This window comes from Bos mutus, chromosome 2 (genome assembly GCF_027580195.1).
Source record: "Bos mutus isolate GX-2022 chromosome 2, NWIPB_WYAK_1.1, whole genome shotgun sequence".
NCBI classification, from domain to species: Eukaryota; Metazoa; Chordata; class Mammalia; order Artiodactyla; family Bovidae; genus Bos; species Bos mutus.
Genome location: NC_091618.1, coordinates 64,661,397 through 64,682,344, shown reverse-complemented (window position 1 = coordinate 64,682,344; position 20,948 = coordinate 64,661,397). Strand labels below are relative to the sequence as shown.

The 20,948-nt window shown below is 44.4% G+C and overlaps 2 protein-coding genes across 5 annotated transcripts in view; one reads left to right on the top strand and one right to left on the bottom strand.

The window, feature by feature from the left end:
* C2H2orf76 (chromosome 2 C2orf76 homolog) overlaps nt 1-20,948 on the bottom strand; it is a 105,573-nt gene that overhangs the window by 68,205 nt on the left and 16,420 nt on the right. The window contains exon 1 of one of the 4 annotated variants that reach the window (XM_070389348.1): nt 14,900-15,114. The exons of 2 other annotated variants lie outside the window; for them this stretch is intronic. In XM_070389348.1, coding sequence (XP_070245449.1) covers nt 14,900-15,034 — 135 coding nt within the window. In that variant the 5' untranslated portion in view covers nt 15,035-15,114. Of the gene's footprint in view, nt 1-14,899; nt 15,115-20,948 lie in introns of those variants that run through there. One more of the 4 variants, XM_005902025.2, reaches the window with a different exon arrangement.
* DBI (diazepam binding inhibitor, acyl-CoA binding protein) lies at nt 14,967-20,239 on the top strand. The gene is made up of 4 exons (XM_005910802.3): nt 14,967-15,198; nt 16,236-16,353; nt 18,570-18,632; nt 19,953-20,239. Exons 1-4 carry the CDS (start codon nt 15,190-15,192, stop codon nt 20,024-20,026), a joined length of 264 nt encoding a protein of 87 aa, XP_005910864.1. The 5' UTR covers nt 14,967-15,189; the 3' UTR covers nt 20,027-20,239.

Here is a 20,948-nt window from a genome sequence, read left to right as displayed (position 1 = left end):
AGCTATAGATAGAAATTTGGAGATGAGGGTAGATGCCTTGGAAGAGGCAATAATGCATATTGGGACTGAGTTACAGGCTTTAAAAGTGAAAATGGTTCTGTCTTGCCACACTGATTACCGGTGGATATGCGTGACATGTTTGAAGGTGAATGAGACAGATTATGAACGGGAAAAAATCAAAAATCATATCTCAGGTGTTTGGAACAGCTCTGACATTGGCCTGGACTTAGGGAAACTTCATAATCAAATACAGACCCTGGAACACTCTCAACTGGATTTTACCGCTGCTGGAGCAGCTAATGACTTTTTTCACACTTTCTCTAACTTCATTTCAGGAAAAAACATTCTGTCTAATCTGTTGGTGCTTTAATTTTGCTTCTCATAATCATTCTTCCTTGTATTGTCAGGATTCTTCAGCAGAACATTCAGAAACTCGCGACTGAGCTGCATCTGGCTGTTTTAAGAAATAAAAAAGGGGGAGATGCCGGGAGCCATCTCCCGGCATATTGCATATTGAGTGCAACACTTTCACAGCATCATCTTTCAGGATCTGGAATAGCTCAACTGGAATTCTATCACTGCCAGGAGCCAGCGTGAGGAACTCCGCCCGTGGCAAAGGTCATGAGGAAGGAGGCTTGGCATACGCAAAGGCGGGATCAAGCCTCAGGAGTCCCCCTGGAAATTCTCGAGCATCTACCCCCAAAACCAGAGTCTGCCTACTTTCTGCTTTGTGCTCTCACCTATACCTCTGACTTTACAGGGGGCTGTCCCCCACTACCTCTCTCTGAAAAAAGAGTTAACTTACAGCTCCAGTTAATAAAGTTCCTGGGTGTGATAGTGTTTCAACCTACAAACTCCTTTGGAAGTCCTCTAGCCTGCCTGAATAGGTTTTTCCGGCCATGTGATTGTTCAGAGCCTCCCAACTGTGAGAGGCATGAGATGTTCTAAACTGTCTAAATATAGATTCCTTTGAGCAGTTGAAAGATTGATTAGAAATTGTATTGGTGAAGGGTTTTTCACTTGTTGGGCCAATGTTTGCTACTAAATCTCCATATCCCTTACCTGCTGTGTCCCTGGCAGTGTATTGATTAATATAATTGGTGTAAGTAGTAGCTTTAATGTTTGTAACCTTGGACCCTTGAGTTAATTCTTTTTCTTGTTATAGCCCACCACACCTTTGCCCTGTAGGAATGCAACTTTATCTAATGCTTTTGGAGGGTGGCACCTGACTAATCACCTTTAGAGAAAAATAAGTTTTCTGAAGAAAGGGTCTTAAAATGTTAACAGGCCTCCGGGCCAGAAGATGATGCAAATCACCTAAACTTTTGCATATGATAAGTCTGCAGGAAGAAAGCCTGGCTTACTTCATGACTCTACCCCTTCCCCATTATCCTCTATGCATAACTTAAGGCATAAAAACTACTTTGGAAAATAAAGTGCGGGCCTTGTTCACTGAAGCTTGGTCTCCCCATGTCGTTCTTTCTCTCACCTTCTGGCTGAATTATTCAGCCTCTTTTCTTCACTAAATTTTCTCACTGAGCTATCCTTATATAACCACTCTTTATATCTTTAATTCTATCATATCCTGATCGCCAAAGCCGTCTCCCCTTCGAATTCCCTGGATCCACCGGGGCTGGACCCCGGGAGTGAAGATCTTTTTTGTACACTTCTTCTGTGTATTCTTGCCACCTCTTCTTAATATCTTCTGCTTCTGTTAGGTCCATACAATTTCTGTCCTTTATTGAGCCAATCTTTGCATGAAATATTCCCTTGGTATCTCTAATTTTCTTGAAGAGATCTCTAGTCTTTCCCATTCTGTTGTTTTCCTCTATTTCTTTGCATTGATCACTGAGGAAGGCTTTCTTATCTCTCCTTGCTATTCTTTGGACCTCTGCATTTAAATAGGTGTATCTTTCCTTTTCTCCTTTGCCTTTCACTTCTCTTCTTTTCACAGCTATTTGTAAGGCCTCCTCAGACAGTCATTTTGCTTTTTTTGCATTTCTTTTTCTTGGGGATGGTCTTGTTCCCTGTCCCCTGTACAATGTCACTAATAATCCTCAATTACCTATCAGCAAAGCAGGTGCAACTGCCCCTATTTTGCCGATGAGGAAACAAAGGATATGTGAGTCTAGAATAACACAGCTAATTCAGTAGCAGAGACAAGACTAGAACACATGCCTTCCATCAAGAGCTACCTACACACAAATAATGTATTTGGCAGACTCTACTAAAGAACAATCAGTGTCACTGCAGAAACATTTCAGGTACTGTTACACATAATCAGAAAATACTGTCATGTGCTAAGTCACTGTAGTTGTGTCTGACTGTGTGACCCTATGGACTAAGGGACCCTTCAGACTCCAGGCTCCTCTAAAGCCTGGGATTCCTCTGGAATCCCTTGCCAGGGATTCTCCAGTCAAGAATACTGGAGTGGGTTGCCATGCCCTCCTCTAGGGGATCTTTCTGACCAAGGGATCAAACCCATGTCTCTTCTACCTGCATTGACAGGTGAGTTCTTTACCACTAGGGCCACCTGGGAAGCCCGAAAATACTGTTAAGATAAATTCAAAACTTACTTTTTGTATCACCCATTCCAGGAAGGATGCTTTTTAAAATAAATTGTTTCTAAGTTAATATTTTAAAACATACATTATATTAAGCACTAGCTAAAGTTGGATTTGGTCTTACCGAAACTCACTTTTTGGGCTTCCCAGGTGGGGCTAGTGGTACAGAACCCACCTGCAATGTGGGAGACACAGGTTCGATCCCTGGGTCAGGAAGATCCCCTGGAGGAGGAAATGGCAACCCACTCCAGTATTCTTGCCTGGAGAATCCCATGGACAGAGGAGCCTGGTGGGCTACAGTCCATAGGGTTGCACAGAGTCGGACATGACTGAAGCCACTTAGCATAGCACAGCACAAACTCACTTTTAATGGCAAACCACTTGGCTTGTATTTGACCACTTGGCTTCTTTTTTTTTTTAGTTGAAGAAGTTCCTATAGAATACTATATAAGTTATAAGAGAACAACATTTTTTAAAGGTTATACTCCACTTATTACAAAATATTGGCTATATTCCCCTACCACTTGGCTTCTTAAGAAGAAAATAATCCTGCTATTGAATTTGGGAGGTTGTAAGCTTCAACCACATGAAACAACTTTCAAATAGCCAAAAGAGAACTAATGCTCTTCTGAAAAGAATGGAGAACACTGAGTTTTTATTCAACTTTAAAAGCCACAACTTGGGTTATGAATTCAGAATCTAGTCTAACTCACGGAGAAACTAATGATGAATTTTAAGTGGTACTATTCTTCATTTCTGTGTCTAGGAAGATGGAGTAGATGTATCTTTCCCTATATGTCCTGATTAAAATACAACTAAAAATCCTGAACATTATCTATAAAACAAATGTAAGAGGATCAGAAAGGTGGAGGGAGGGCAACAATTAGCTAGGGATCTACAGACCTAAGGAACATGGTGGAGAGGTCCCTGGGTTTTCATATATCTCAGACACAGAGCTGAAGAAGTCAGCAACCCAGAATCACAAACAGGTGCAGGAAAAGGGAAAAAAAGCTTGAACAAGTCTTCTCTATCTAGCCAAAGGACCAGGAAAGGGGCAGCCTAGCCAAGAAAGAAAACTTTTAGACAAAGGAGCCCTCTAATCCAGCCAGAAATCACATAAGAAACTGCTGCCCAACCCCCACTAGCAAAGGTAGAGCTGGAGCCTAGACTTCTACCCTCCCCAGGCCTTAATGAGGAGCCCCAACCCCCCCCCGCCAGGGTCACATTAGAGAAGGCTGAGTAGGGAGCTGGATAATCACCAGCTTGACTCCTCGGCATCCTGGAGTCAGTAAAGAGCTCAGACTCCCACCTCCACAGTAATAAAAGGCCCCCGCCTTCCCCACGGGGGCGCTGTGGAGAGTTTAGCTAAGCTACTACGTGATACTGCTGCCCCAGCAAACATTTTGTTTGGCTGTGTAGCCCCACGAGGACCTTAAACTGAAACTTGCCCCCTCATGGAAGAATGTGCCCTAGATAACAGCCCTGAATCACAAAGAAATACAAGCTCCTGATAAGACTTCCCCCACAGCCCTTGTGATCACCAGTTTCCCCTGCCTCCAGGGCCTGCCCTTTGACACTCCTTAGATAAAACCTCCACAGAGCTTACTGGAACCCTGCATATTTGGTTTGAACTGATCAATCCAGTGTTAGCCGGGGAACCCCAGGGATTCCACCCATAGACCATGTGTTCCAGGTCTTACAGCTCACTCTCTCCCTGTACTCAGTCTTGACCTCCTCCCCATGTGGGTCCTTGAGTAGTGCCATGTACTTCCTTCAGGACGGGTGAGTAATAACGATCTCTATTTCAACTTCTCTGTGGTCCTCCGTTGACCACAGCTCGCCATCCAGCAACCTGTGCTCCACTTCACAAATGTTAATATTAGTGTCACAGGGGGCCTGGTGAAGAGTCAGAAGCTTTCATCTCAGGAACCTAGAAAAATAAAAGCAAAACAACCCAAAATAGGCAGAAGGAAAGAAATAATAGAGGACAGAAATCAATAAAGTTGAAAACAGAAAGACAATAAAGAAAAAATCAATGAAAAAAGGGCTAGTTCTTTGGAAAGACCAAAAAAATTGACAAATCTTGTGCAAGACTGGCCAAAAAAAGAGAGACGATCTAAATGATCAATATCAGAAATGAAACAAATATTCGCTAAGACTCTGTACATTTCATAAGGGAATACTATGAACAAATCTACATACACACATTTCACAACATAGGTTAAAGGGGCCAATTTCTTGAAAAACACCAACTACCACCATTAATCCAATAAGAAATAGATAATCTGAATGGAACTTTTAAGGAAACTATTAAGGAAAATCCATAATTTTGATACTCCCAAAAGAGAAATCTCTAGGCCCAGAAGGTTTCACTGAAGAATTCTACACATTCTCTTCTAGAAAACAGAATAGGAGGGCACATTTCCTAATTCATTTTATGAAGTTAATAGTTACAGGATAACCAACCAAAGGCACTATAAAAACAAAAGCCACAGACCAATATTCTCTACAAATCCAAGGCAAGTATATATACACTCTCATCACTCTTATTCAATATAGTTATGGTTCTAGAACATAGTTCTGGAAGTTCTAGACATAGACAAGTTTATTCTAAAATTTATATGGAATGAGAAAGGAACTAAAATAACTAAACAATTCTGCAAAAGGAGAATAAAGTAGAAAGAATTAGTTTACCCAATTTCAAAATTTATTATACAGCTACAATAATCAAGACTGTGTAGTATTGGTGGAGGAACAGATGCACAGATCAACAGAAGACAGGACCCAGAAAAGACCACATAAATATGCCCAAGAGGTTACAGACAAAGGTGCAAAAAGCAATTCATTAAAGGAAAGATATCTTTTCAACAAATGGTGCTGAAACAATTAGACATCCAAGGTAGGGGAGGGGAGGAGAACCTAAATCTAAATCTTATACTTTATACAAAAATTAACTCAAAATAAATTATGTGAATTTTAAAATGCAAAACTATAAAACTTTTACTAAAAAAAAGAGAAAATTCTCAGAATCTAGGGCTAGGTCAAAATTTATTATACATGACACCAAAAGTGTAATCCATAAAAGAAAAAACTGGAAAAACTGGATTTCACCAGAATTAAAATTTTATGGTTTGTGAAAGACTCTGTTAAGATTAAAAAAAAAAAAAACTAAAAATTGGAAGAAAATATTTGTAAACCACATATCCAACAAAGGAATAGTATCTGGAATATATTAAGAACTCCCAAAACTCAACATCTAAAAAAATCCAATTTAAACACAACCAAAAGACACAGAAAATTCAGAGAAGAGATTATACATGTGGCACAAATACACGCACAAAAAGATGCTCAACATCATTAATAATTAGGGAATGCAAACCTAAAACCACAATGAGATACCACTACACACATATAAGAATGCCTAAAATAAAAAATAGTGATAACACCAAATTCTGGCAAGGATGTGGAGAAACTGGATCTCTCCTTTATTACTGGTAGGAATGTAAAATGGTACAGACACAATGGCAATTTCTTACAAAACCAAATATGGAATGGCCATATGGCCCAGAACTGTACTCCTGGGCTTTCATTCCAGAAAAATGAAAACATTCACAGAAAAATCTGTACATGAGTGACTAGCAGCAGCTTTATTGGTAACAATTAAAATGTGGAAACAGTGCAGATGTCCTTCAACAGGTGAACAGTTAAACAAACTGGTTCATCTATATGATGGAATACACTCAGCAATAGGAATTACTGGTACATACAACAATCTGGATGAATCACTAGAGAATTATGATGAGTAAAGAAGCCAATCCCAAAAGGTTACAAACTACATGATTTCACTTATATAACATTCTTGAAATGACAAAATTATAGAAATAGAATAAATTGCTGGTTGCCAGGAGCAGAGGAAGAGTCAGGACAGGAGGGAAGTGGTTGTGGCTATCACAGGGCAATAAAAGGACGATGATGAAAATGTTCTGTATCTTCAACCTATTATTGCCAATATACTATTTGTGGTATGTACAATAGTTGTGCAAGCTGTTACCATCAGGACAAAACAGGTAAAGAGCACAGAAGGACGTCCCTGCTGTCCAGTGGTTAAGAAACTCCACACTTCCACTGCAGGGGGCACAGGTTTAAACTCTGGTTCAGACCATGAACACCTTATTGCCAAATTCAGACTTAAATTGAAGAAAGTAGGGAAAACCACTACACCATTTAGGTATGACCTAAATCAAATCCCTTATGATTATACAGTGGAAGTGAGAAATAGATTTAAGGGCCTAGATCTGATAGATAGAGTGCCTGATGAACTATGGAATGAGGTTAAGGGCCTAGATCTGATAGATAGAGTGCCTGATGAACTATGGAATGAGGTTCGTGACATTGTACAGGAGACAGGGATCAAGACCATTCCCATGGAAAAGAAATGCAAAAAACCAAAATGGCTGCCTGGGGAGGCCTTACAAATAGCTGTGAAAAGAAGACAAGCGAAAAGCAAAGGAGAAAAGGAAAGATATAAACATCTGAATGCAGAGTTCCAAAGAATAGCAAGAAGAGATAAGAAAGCCTTCTTCAGCGATCAATGCAAAGAAATAGAGGAAAACAACAGAATGGGAAAGACTAGGGATCTCTTCAAGAAAATCAGAGATACCAAAGGAACATTTCATGCAAAGATGGGCTCGATAAAGGACAGAAATGGTACGGACCTAACAGAAGCAGAAGATATTAAGAAGAGATGGCAAGAATACACAGAAGAACTGTACAAAAAAGATCTTCATGACCCAGATAATCATGATGGTGTGATCACTGACCTAGAGCCAGACATCCTGGAGTGTGAAGTCAAGTGGGCCTTAGAAAGCATCACTACGAACAAAGCTAGTGGAGGTGATGGAATTCCAATTGAGCTATTCCAAATCCTGAAAGATGATGCTGTGAAAGTGCTGCACTGAATATGCCAGCAAATTTGGAAAACTCAGCAGTGGCCACAGGACTGGAAAAGGTCAGTTTTCATTCCAATCCCAAAGAAAGGCAATGCCAAAGAATGCTCAAACTACCACACAACTGCACTCATCTCACACGTTAGTAAAGTAATGCTCAAAATTCTCCAAGCCAGGCTTCAGCAATATGTGAACCGTGAACTTCCTGATGTTCAAGCTGGTTTTAGAAAAGGCAGAGGAACCAGAGATCAAATTGCTAACATCCGCTGGATCATGGAAAAAGCAAGAGAGTTCCAGAAAAACACCTATTTCTGCTTTATTGACTATGCCAAAGCCTTTGACCGTGTGGATCACAATAAACTGTGGAAAATTCTGAAACAGATGGGAATACCAGACCACCTGATCTGCCTCTTGAGAAATCTGTATGCAGGTCAGGAAGCAACAGTTAGAACTGGACATGGAACAACAGACTGGTTCCAAATAGGAAAAGGAGTACGTCAAGGCTGTATATTGTCACCCTGCTTATTTAACTTATATGCAGAGTACATCATAAGAAACGCTGGACTGGAAGAAACACAAGCTGGAATCAAGATTGCAGGGAGAAATATCAATAACCTCAGATATGCAGATGACACCACCCTTATGGCAGAAAGTGAAGAGGAACTAAAAAGCCTCTTGATGAAAGTGAGAGTGGAGAGTGAAAAAGTTGGCTTAAAGCTCAACATTCAGAAAACGAAGATCATGGCATCTGGTCCCATCACTTCATGGGAAATAGATGGGGAAACAGTGGAAACAGTGTCAGACTTTATTTTTCTGGGCTCCAAAATCACTGCAGATGGTGACTGCAGCCATGAAATTAAAAGACGCTTATTCCTTGGAAGGAAAGTTATGTCCAACCTAGACAGCATATTAAAAAGCAGAGACATTACTTTGCCAACAAAGGTTCATCTAGTCAAGGCTATGGTTTTTCCTGTGGTCATGTATGGATATGAGAGTTAGACTGTGAAGAAGGCTGAGCGCCAAAGAATTGATGCTTTTGAACTGTGGTGTTGGAGAAGACTCTTGAGAGTCCCTTGGACTGCAAGGAGATCCAACCAGTCCATTCTGAAGGAGATCAGCCCTGGGACTTCTTTGGAAGGAATGATACTAAAGCTGAAACTCCAGTACTTTGGCCACCTCATGTGAAGAGTTGACTCATTGGAAAAGACTCTGATGCTGGGAAGGATTGGGGGCAAGAGGAGAAGGGGACGCCAGAGGATGAGGTGGCTGGATGGCATCACTGACTCGATGGACGTGAGTCTGAGTGAACTCCGGGAGTTGGTGATGGACAGGGAGGCCTGGTGCGCTGTGACTCATGGGGTCGCAAAGAGTTGGACACAACTGAGTGACTGATCTGATCTGATCTGAGAAGCTAAAGGTTCCACGTGCCTGGTGGCCAAAAAAATGAAAAACATAAAACAGAAGCAATATTGTAACAAAAGCAATACAGATTTTAAAAATGGTCCACATCCAAAAAAAAAAATCAAAAATAAGCAAATAAATAAAACTGTATTATCTCGCTAAGAGTTGGACACGACTGAGGGACTTCACTTTCACTTTTCACTTTCATGCATTGGAGAAGGAAATGGCAACCCACTCCAGTGTTCTTGCCTAGAGAATCCCAGGGACAGGGGAGCCTGGTGGGCTGCCGTCTGTGTGGTCGCACAGAGTCAGACACGACTGAAGTAACTTAGCAACAGCAGCATTATCTCCAAAGGAATTATCAGCCACATCATTTGTCATCAAATATTAATATTTCTATTTTTTTGTTGTTGTTGACAGGCAATAGGAAAGCGCACTAGAAAATTCATCTGTAACAACCTAGTTTCAAAGCATTTACCAAGCGCTTGTCACATGCAACTAGGAGCTAGGGAAACAGGCAAAGTGAGGAAGACAAAGTAGATTTAGAAGAGAGTTCATACTTCTAGTGAAGTTGAACAGGAACTACAGTACTGAACTTAAGTTATCTTTGTAGAGCACTTCATTATGCCTGCCCACATTCGTAAGTATTTCTAAACAGAACACAGGTAGCAGCTCACCAGTGCATGACCAACTTATAAGTAACTTTCCTTACTTCTTAACTCCCAGCCAGTGAAGGTCACTTCCTGCCAGGAATACCTCCACCTCTACCCAAGCCCTGGTCTTCATGTCTCAGCTAAGCCCAAACCACGCCCCCACCCCATGTTGGCTGGGCAAAAACAGGACAGGGGAAAGGTGAGACTCACACACTCATGTGTCTTACACCCATGCCCATTCTTCTCTCACCCAATTTCTCCAAATATAAATAGCCAAAGGAAGAAAAGAATGGCAAAGGGGAAGGGCTGGTTAAGATCTCTGGAAACCAGGCCTCCTCTTACCAGTTTTTTCATCAGAAAAGGAAAAGAGACAAAGGAGGAGAAATGGCAGGGGGGTGGGGGGCGGGCAGGAGAAGAAAAGCTATGGTACATTTTCACCTCAGCTGTCAGTTCTCCTCACCTTCACAAAATAAAAGCCACAACTCTATCCAGCTCTCCCCACTCCTATCCCAGCAGCAGTTCCCAAATGCCTCTGAACCCAAGCCTCCCTAAAATCAAGTTCCCTTACCAAGTTTATGGTTAATCTCTCTATCTAAAATTTTATTCCCTGTTTTACCCCCTCTGAGCTCAATTGGGTGCTGAGCACTAAGAAACCAGAGTCAGATGGCTACAATCACTGTTACTGATAACATCTTTCTAAAATTACTATTATAGGTATCATCATTAATGAAGAAACTCAGGTTGTTTCTCCAGGACAACATGAGCTAATAGACCCCCAGGCCATGGACTACCTGGCCAGAGAACGGTAAACCAGAGCACCCTGACTCCTGAAAATAGAAACTACAATTTTAAATGTCACAGAAATGATTAACCCCAGTCTCTTATGCCAAGAAACCAGAAAATACAAAATGAATATAATTCATCATTTGTGAATACACTAACCCTTGCCTTCTAGTAAAGCTTTACCGTAACGCTTTTGGTAATGATTTTCACATTTTAATGACTAGGTTACTCTTAGAAATTAGAGATTTAGTTTATACCAAGAAACATAATATTAAACTACTATTCACACCCACTGGGCAAGAACTGCTTTCACCTCTTAATATAACTTGCCTGGCTGGCTTTACACCGACACCCAGCAAGTGAAGCCTGTGAGCAGCCAAAACTGGAAAGACAAGGATGTGGGGGGAAACTGCAGTAATGGTAATGGCCCCTCCACTAACTAGGAGGGTCAAGTAGGCTGACACGTCATCAGGTTCTCATCTTCCCTTAACATTTCAAGTGTTCTATTTCCAAGACTGAGGGCAGAACATAGAGATGACATAGCCCTTCCACCAGAGTTCATCTACTTTACTCTAGCTCATAGTTTCACATTTAGTTCTAATAAACTTGGTTGGTTTCTAAGTTCATGGCTAATCAGAAGGAAAATGTTTCATAGAGAGAAAAGCACTCTGTTCATTCACCCACCATTTAAGTGCCAGGTACTTGGAGACAGAGCACTAACTGATACTCAGTAATCCCTATCCTCCCTGACTTAGGTAGGGCAGGGGTTCAGACAGTAGAGGAGTAAATTAAAATAAAAGTAATTGTAAATAAAATAATTACAAAAAATAATTACTAACTGTGATAGCTGCTAACAAGAATATGAACAGAGCTAACAACCTTGTTCTTTCTTGGGATATGAAGACCCTTCCAGTAGTGTCAAGTGTAGAATCAAAAAATTCGGGGCTTCCCTGGTGGGTCAGTGGTAAAGAATCCACCTACCAGTGCAGGAGACATGGTCCCCTGGTGCAGGAAGATGCCACAGAGCCAACTAAGCCCGTGCACCACAACTATTGAGCCCATGCTCTAGAGCCTGGGAGCTGAAACTACTGAGCCCATGTACCAAAACGACTGAAGCCTGCACGTGCCCTGGAGCATGTGCTCCACAAGGGAAGCCACTGCAATGAGAAGCTCTTACTCCACAACTAGAGAGTAGCACCTGCTAGCCACAACAAGAGAAAGGCCTGCCTGACGACAAAGACTCAGCATAGCCAAAAACAAATTATTTTTTTAAATTCATATCATCTACTGACCCCAAATATACTCTAAAATTTACTTTTAAAAGTTAAATACCAGCTGCTGACTTGTTACCCTCTCTTTATGTTAAAAGCTGAATGACATTCCAATTCCCTAGAGCAGAGATGGTTCAGTTCAGTTCAATCACTCAGTCGTGTCCGACTCTTTGTGACCCCATAAATTGCAGCACGCCAGGCCTCCCTGTTCATCAACAACTCCCAGAGTTCACCCAAACTCATGTCCATCGAGTCGGCGATGCCATCCAGCCATCTCATCCTCTGTCGTCCCCTTCTCCTCCTGCTCCCAATCCCTCCCAGCATCAGAGTCTTTTCCAATGAGTCAACTCTTCACATGAGGTGGCCAAAGTATTGGAGTTTCTTCAGCTTTAGCATCATTCCTTCCAATGAACACCCAGGACTGATTTCCAGGGCATAAAGCAGTATTTGCATAGGTGAGGGAAGGAAGCACAAAGTAAGCATGCCTTAAGCTATTTCGAAACTTGGCCTAGGCTGGATCCCCTAACAAGGAAAAACATTCTTCCTTCTTCTCAAGATCACATAGCACCCGGTTCCCTGGGATCTGCAATCACTACTAGTTCTGAGGCAGGAGGCAGATGCCACAGCTCCCCTCCCACCCACCACCCCAGGGTAAAGCAATTGAAGATTCATTCTCTGTGGACCAGAACTCCACGTGGAGAACAGCAGGACAATTGAGAGAGGAGGCTGTTCCCTGCCCAGACCACATATTTCCCATTCTTGAAGTCAGGAGGCTCCCAAGCTACATACGTGCAAAAGGGTTCTGTGGAGGTCAAAAGGGGAGTGATGATAAGAGATGTTCTACCTTTAGGCCTTTTCGGTAGAAACTATCTTGGCTAAGAGATACATATACACATGTGGGAGGATCCTGAGATGTATCTGAACCAGGCAATTCAAAATGACTGGCCAACAGAAACTTGGAAGAAATGCCCCATAAAAGTAATTCAAATTACCACGAAGGCACAACTCAGGGACTCTCTCTGTCCACTCGTGTCTCTATCCACATATAATGTACTCTTTTTCCTCTTAATAAATATTCCACATGCTTCACTACTTTCTGACTTCATGGAAATTCTTCTCTGCAAAGCTGAAGGGCTGGGGCCCTTGTCACTGACCACTGGCCTAGTGGCTAGGATTTGGGGCTCTTACCACAGCGACCTGGCCTCAATCTCTGGTTAAGGAACTGAAGCCCCGCTTCAAGCTGCTGCAGACTCAGGCTCCCTGAGATTAGTTCCATACTTCTGTCACTTTAAGCAACCTGGGCACAAAACCACCATGTGGAAGGTCGGTTTTTTCAAGAAAAGTGGCATATATTCCAAAGAAGCAACCAAAAAATCAACCCCACTTAAGCTGGAGATTACCAAGTTAATTTAAAACACTAGCTTTGCTTTCTGCAATGTTGAACTTTAGTCAAAATTCAATCACACTAGCCAACCTTGGAGGAATAAAAAGAAAATTCCATTTTCAGAGGTACCTAATCTTTTCAAATGTGCCAAACACAACACAAACACAATAACTTTGTGTTTACCCATGTCTCCTGAGGCTCCGCACTGCAGGCAGCATCATTGCCATTGAGCCACCAGGAAGCACAAAACCTACCTACTAGAAAATATATTTGACTGCAAATATGATCCACACAGGGAATAATCTGAATTTCATCAAGGAAGCTGTAAGCACCAAATGATGGAGGCAAAAGTGAATCCAAGTTTCATATGGGGCTAAGGGCAAAAAGACAGTTCTGAATTGTCATTTTGGAAGACACTCACATCTCTTACAATTCAAATGTAATTTTCCCCAAAGTTAGCTCCAAAATTTGTTAATTCGTTTGGCTTTGCTTTCTCAAACAAAATTACACATAGGCTGAAGACTCAAGATGTGCTCCCTGCTATTGCATCTCCATTTTTCCCCTTTTTATAAAGCCTGATCTCCATTAAGTTAGTAAGTTATATCTGAAAGCATCTACCTGGCCTTTCTTTAAACACCTACAGCTATAAATTAATGTGGGAAGGATCTGGAGGTTGATCTGCAGTCCACTCCTCCTTACAAATTAGGAATTGGAGAGGAATGGTCTCTCTTTATCAAAAGATCACAGGAGACTTATTTTCCATCAATTCCCTCCTTTCACCTAGCTCCTTTGTAGCTGCAGCCAGAAAATTCTCCCTTTGGTCTCTTAGGTATCACCTTCAAACTCCCCCACCCACCTCTCTCCCATGGAGACTATCAGCCTCTGCAACAACTTTGCAAAACTGCCCTAGTCTTCTTATCCTCTGCTCAAAAGCCTCTAATTCACTCAGAATAAAATTCAAGGTTCTGCATCATCCAGCCAGCCTGTCACCTCCTTAAACTTCCAGCCTCATCTCCTATCCTCCCCTCACTCCCTGCTCAGACATTTACACTCATTTTCTGCCTGGAATGCTTCCTCTTGAGGGGCTTTCTCAAAAGTTACCTTCCCTTAATCCTTCACCCTACGGTCTGGAGCGTGTAAGTAACCTGACAAGACTTCAGTACACACTCGTGAACGAAGGAAAGTCATAACAGATGTCTGCTGAGCACCTAGTCCGGGCCAAGTCTGTTAACGTGAAAGTGTTACTCGCTCGGTTGTGTCCTGCTCTTTGCGACCCCATGGTCTGTAGCCCCTCCAGGCTCCTCTGTGCATGGGATTCTCCAGGCAAGAATACTGGAAGGTGTTGCCGTGCCCTCCTCCTGGGGATCTCCCCGATCCAGGGATCCAACCTGGGTCTCCCACACTGCTGGGCAGATTCTTTACCGTCTGAGCCACCAGGGAGGTCAAGACAACTAAGACACTATCCCTGACTTAAGTGCACCAGATGGATTACTGCACACGAAACAGGACTGCAAATCACGGCCAACGGTAAGTCACAGAACGTGTCAAAAATTCAGAGGAAGAGGCCTCGGCTTCGACCCTCTGGGAACCAATCCAGCTTCCCTCCCTCGCGCAGTTCTCCAGGGACCACGCCCAGAAAGTCTCTTCTAGTCCCAACAGAAGGACCGGGCCCCTCGCCCTCCCCAAGCGTGAGCGTTTACTCGTCCAGCGGCGCGACTTCCGGCATTTCACGCAGGACACAAGATTTAATGAAACAAATTTTAAAACCTCCGCTCTTCAACGTCCACCCCCTGTCTTCTGCCTCGCTGGTCAGTCCCCACGGTGACCCAAGAACCCAATTCCCGCTCTGACCAACTGGCAGTCACTACCGAGAACGCTCTACTTCCGCGATCCTCACCTGCTCCCGGCGTCCCCTTCGACTCCTCCTCGCTGCGCTTGCGCAAGGAAACCCCCGCGGGTTCAAGCGAGGTTGGCAGAGAGTTTGGCAGCTTGGGGGCAGCTTGGGGCGGTTGGGCACGCCCCCATCGTACATCTAGCTTCTGATTGGCTGTCTCTCCTGGTCCGAGCACCGGTGGAGAGGCCTAAGGTTGCGCTTCTAAAATCGCTGCCAGTTGAGTCTCTTGTGCTGCTGCTACCTTCTCTTCGCCGCCTCCGCGGGCTTCCTGGAATCTTTGCAACACCGCCGGCATGTCTCAGGTAATACGCGTGCCCAGCCTTGGCTGCGAAGGTGCCACGAGGCGGGAAGCTGGTGCGGGGTTATCCCGCAGACACAACCCCGCAGGGTCTTTCCCTTCCGTGCTCTGCTGTTATTTCTGGACCCTTGCCCAGCCCAGACTGAACAGAATCCTGTAAGCGGAACTTTCAGGTTTTGGGCTCCTAACATCTTTACTGAGTCCGCAACGGCTGGCAAGTTGCCCATAGGGAAGACTTCGTTCGCAGTGAAGCAGGAATTGAGGTCGGAGGCTAGCGTCCAACATGGACAGATGGGATGTAATGGTTTTTATAGATTGAAAGACTAAGGGGACGGAGTGCCCCATCCGAAAGGACACGGCAGGAGTAGGGGTGCCATATAGAGTGGAGAAGCCAGGAGGCCGCGGTTGAGAGCTTGGAGGTCAGGGGAAGCAGGGGCCGAGTGTCCAGCGCGAGGCCAGGGGAGGGTCACAGCCTGAGGAGGGGTGACCTCTTCTTTGACTGTAGACGATTTTCCGGGACCTAGCAGTGAGGGGGCGGGGGGTGGTGATCTTTGGCCCCTCCCCCGTCTTCAGTACGGACACCGGAACAGGGATCGGCGCCGGATCCCCTGGCCTCAGAGGGAGGGGACCAGCGGGCTCTGGCCGCTGACACCGCTGCGCTCATGCAGTTTTCTCCGCAGTTTCAGTCACCCAGTGCCAGCCCTATCGCAAGTCAGGGCTATCCTGAGACCTCTGTCTGGCCAGCCAGTTGGCCGTGCTGCTTTTTCTGTGAAGTGTGTGTCCACTGCAGCCAGTCTCAGCCTGCCTCCTTCACCACTGTTTCCAGCTCGTGATACCTGGTTTAGTGAGAGCCCCATACATAGTTGTCCAAGTGAGTGAAGGGATGTGCTTACCCTCCTGGTTTTGCTGAATCTCTCTAGCTGCCCTGTTGAGATGAGGAAGACTGCTTTTCCTCACCAGCAGGGCAAGAGAGTGCTTCCTTTCCAACCCCTCCATCCTAATTACCGAACTCGTCAGGCCTCTTCTCTCACTCATATTTAGGCTGAGTTTGACAAAGCTGCTGAGGAAGTTAAGCATCTTAAGACCAAGCCAGCAGATGAGGAGATGCTGTTCATCTACAGCCACTACAAACAAGCAACTGTGGGTGACATAAATACAGGTATGTTGAGGTGGAGTTGGGAGGGCCCAGATTCATCAAAGTAGGCTTGGCAGCCTTGGTTGGTGCTGAAACTGTTAATCTCTGGGAACCTCATTCTCAAAACCACCCACAGCCCTACTCTTAAGGTGGTTCCTGGGGTTTAAACTGGGAGAGGTTGCCCAAAGATCATGTTCCTGAATGGGGTTTACAGACCCTGCACTGTTCTTGGTTTCTTGGTGGCTCAGATAGCAGAATTCAAATCCCAGTTTGAGGACTTGTCTCGTTATCACCAGCATTTTCCATCTGTTTGGGAGGAACAAAGATCCCAGCTTTGAAGAGCCTTGCTCCAAGCTCTCAGCTAGTAGTAATTTTGCTGAACCACACTATTTCCACCCCAGTCGGACAGGATCAAAGTCGGAGAGCTTGGCAGCTGGGCCAAGCCCAATGTCAGCTCCTACGGCCAGAGTAGCTGCTGGCTTTCTGCAGCAGGTCAGAAGCATTTTTGCTGACAGCAATTCCACCATTTGTTCCCTGTCAAAAAATCTAGGTACAGATTTGAAGCCTTAGTTTGGACCACTATATTCTAGAATGTCTTTTCTCCCTTGGACAGTTTTCATTCTGCCCCTAAGTTCTTCAAACTCCAGAGTATATGGCAATAGCATGATGCATTGTACACAGGGACTCAGAGATGGTGGCCACAGAAGCATAGAGGAGGTCACCCCTCGCTCCTGTTTAGGAGGGTGAGCATAGCCCCTAATTCCATTGCAGTTAGGGTAGAGGGTAGAGCAGGTGGGCTGGCTGCTTAAGGATCCTGGGCAGTGCCAAATCAAACATCACAGGGAGTGGGACTTCCCTGATGGTCCAGTGGCTAAGATTCCATACTCCCACTGCAGGGGGCCCAGGTTCTATCCCTGGTCAGGGAACTAGATCCCCTGGTCGGGGAACAGTTAAAGATCCTATATGCAACAACTAAGACCCAGCACAGCCAAATAAATAAAATATTTTAAAATAAAAATCACAGGGAGGGCTTAGTTAAGAAAGGTCTTGTGGTGAAGGTGAGTTTTACCCTGGGTTTATAAACTCTGCCTCTTCCCAGGGAGGCAGGGGAAATGAAGTAGGGGTGACCAGAGTGACTGAGACACTTTTCTGACAAACGTGATTGTCACAGAGACTGTCCTCTGCCCTGCTTTCGCATTAGTGTAGGTAGACTGGCTTGGGATTCTTATCACTTCCTTATCAGCTCCCTCTAGGGCTGTTCGGTCCAATACAGCAGCCACTAGGCACATGCAGCTATCTAAATTTAAACTGAGAATAGTTAAAATGAAATAAAGTCAACAGTTAACTCCCCAGTCACACTTCAGGTGCTCAGCTGCCACCAGTGGCAGGTGGCCCCTGAGTTCGACGGTGTAAATGTTGTACCACCTTTCCATCATCATGAGAGGGCTATTGGGATGTGCCAGTCTCAGATCCTGATGATTCTGGGGCACGGTTTCCCTCAGGTGTCCCTGGGAATGCTTCCCAGCAAGCACTTCGGGGGAGACTTTATGTTTCTCAGACACTGTGGTCCTGGCTGCGGGCACTGCAATTGCTCCCCTGGGCTTTCTTCTTAGCATGGCAGTGAACTAGGTCAGCAGGGAGGTGTAAGTGTGTTCCCCAAGTGCAAGTGATAACATGTCTACAGGTATAAAACCATGGTGTACCTTAAAGGAAGCTTGCCCTCGGGGTGAGGGGGGTGGAATAAAATTCCCATAAAACAATAAGAAATAGACTAACAATTTGATAGCAAAATGGGGCAAGGATATGAACAGACAGTTCACAGAAAAGGACACCTACAAAACTGATAACAATAACATGGGAGAGAGACCTTGGGTGGGAAGAGTGGAAGGAAACTTTATAGTAATCCCTTTGTGGTGGTTGAATTTTAAGCCAGGTGAATGGATTGTGGTACTTGTTTAAAAAAAATAAAGTATGGTTTTTAAAAGAAATTTTGGAGTTAATTTATAAGAAAGGGGCTATCTGGTAATGAAAACAGTTTTCCTCCTATTTTCTCTAGATTTTAAGTTTGAATTTCTGTACATGTAAGTTTCTGAAGGCAGAACCCACTATACTAGACCCATTTAACTCCACAGCAGAGCCTGGAAAAAGAAGATAAAATATGACTATCATGGCAAGAAAATGGATAACGTTCCCCATTAGAACTTGCAGCAGGTCTAATGTCTTTCCTTCCCTTGTTTAAGAACGTCCTGGAATGTTGGACTTCAAAGGCAAGGCCAAGTGGGATGCCTGGAATGAGCTGAAAGGTAATTGTTTTAATACGCTTCCCTCATTTGGGAACCCCAGTCATGAAATACTGTTAAGGAGTGTAAGGGGTAAGGACAGAGAACAGAATGGATGAGGCACGTGCTGGGAACCAGTTTGACCTAGACCAGAATGGAAAAAAAAACAAAACTAGACCACTTATGATACCATGTGTGCCATTTCCAAAAACACCATCTCTGAGTCATAATATCATCTGGAGAGTGGAGGGGCAGGGGACCAGGCCACTGACAAACAGACTGGGAGGTGATGAGTTGCCTTGGGCTTTATGATATTCAGAATAGGGATGGTTTCCTGTCCACACCTTCCCTTCCCTCACAAGGCCAGCCAGTGACCCCCTGGCCCAAGTAGCACTCCCTAGTTCCCTTCCAGCCAGAAAGGCACCTAAAAACAGAAATGAATTAATGCATGGCAGGCTGCTGGCACATCGTAGCCTCGGTGAATGGAGCTATTATATGCTAAGAACAGAGGCCAAGAAGTATCCCGGCTGTGACTTAATCACATGCCACCTGCGGCAGCAAGACCCAGAAGTTGGCACTGAAGTGCCTGCCAGCTTTTGTGTCCTAGCTTGCTCATTTCTGAATAAGCCCTCTGTCTTCCTGCAAATGAGAAACCCTTGAATTCAGAAGGGGCCAGAATACAATAAATACACTCCTAGGATCTGCAAGTAAGTGAAACAGGAATGCCCCTCTGACTGTCCATTCCCATTGGGCATTTCCATACCATTCTGAGGCCCCATGTACTCACCCTTGCTCCAGAACACACACTAATTCCCACTGAGTATCTCTCCTTCAGCATAGAATCCAGGACACCAGGCATCACTATCTCTGAGGGATATCTCCAGTGTCCTCTGTCTTCCCCTCCAAGGGCCAGCTGCTTGTCTTCAGAGTTCCCAAAGCTGCTCTCTGGGGAGAAGAGGGTATCTGGCTTTGTTTCTTCCCTGGCAGCTTAACAGCTCTGAGAGATAAGAGCCCAACAGAGAAATACTTGATAGATCAAAGCCAATCGTGAAAGTCAGTGGGACACAACAGTGGGATACTCACCTGGCCAGCAAGCCAGTGACAGGCCTCAGGCTGCTGCACACACATTATGAGCTCAGTGCTTTATGGAGCCTTCCCTGTGGGCCAAGCTCCTTAAGGACTTCAAAAGTCACATCCTGGCCAGGTCTGTGAGGTGTAGGTAGTAGAACCCCCATCCCCATCACAGGTGAGAAACAGCCTCGCAGCATTAACCTGGGGCTCTAAAGTTTGCTGCCTTTCTACAGTACTGCCTCTCTGACAAATAATCTTGTTGATACCTTGCAGGGACTTCTAAAGAAGATGCCATGAAAGCTTACATTGACAAAGTAGAAGAACTAAAGAAAAAATATGGAATATAAGAGACTGAGTTTGGCTGCCAGCCATTCATTTCACCTAAACTGATTTAATGCCTTGTTTTTCTAATACTGGGGATGAAGTTCATAAATAACTAGCTAAGCCAGAAGCTTAAGACAGCCCAGGATATGACTAACAGATTAGGAGCTGAAACGGTTACTAATCCTTGCTGAGTAATTTTTATCAGTAGATGAATTAAAAGTATCTTTGTTACTTTACTTCGATAACTTGGGTTCTTGAAATAGTGTCCTCTATTCCAATCTCTCTTCCTCACTTTTTCCAAAGATTTCATCTAGAAGTGTTTGAACTTACCTATCTCCCCCTGTACACTTTGCTGGAGGGTGGGCAGGCGCACCCACCTGTTCAGACCTGGCCTGTGTTCACCTTGGTGCAGAGGAGTTATTATAGCAGTGGCCTTCCCTGTCTCCATCTTCCCCAGCTTCAACTACACCAGTCAGGTGGGCTGAAACGTCAATCTGCAGGGACTGCCAACTCTCTGTCAAGAACATTGCTGGCCTCATACTCTGAGGAAGGCAGGGTTAATGAGCATTTGAGTTTTGGCTGAGGTCCAACCAGTCCGTGGTTGCAGGGTAAACAAGCAAGGAAGGAAACCCCAGTCAGGGTGAAACATGCATTTTCAGGAAGCATCCCCAGTGTCCTCTGGGGAAGCTTGGCCACATGCACCTGGGCAGGCAAAAAGCCAGTAGGGGAAGTGAGGGCTCAGCAGGGAGAAGGGCAGTCAGGACCTCAGAAGGGCAAGGAGTTAAGGCTGCAAAGAAAACAGGCTGAAGCTTGACTTTGCAGGTGGTTGAATAGTAAGAATTAAAGGAGACAGCAATCAGACCCTCTGTGCCTCATGTTCCCCTTCAGTCACTTCCACAGTCCTGCAAGGGAGGCAGTCATATTTCCATTTTGCAGGTGAGGATG

Coding starts and splice junctions, on each gene's coding strand:
- DBI (XM_005910802.3), top strand. Junction 16,354..18,569: donor TGTGGGTGACATAAATACAG/GTATGTTGAGGT, acceptor CCCTTGTTTAAG/AACGTCCTGGAATGTTGGAC. Junction 18,633..19,952: donor TGCCTGGAATGAGCTGAAAG/GTAATTGTTTTA, acceptor GATACCTTGCAG/GGACTTCTAAAGAAGATGCC.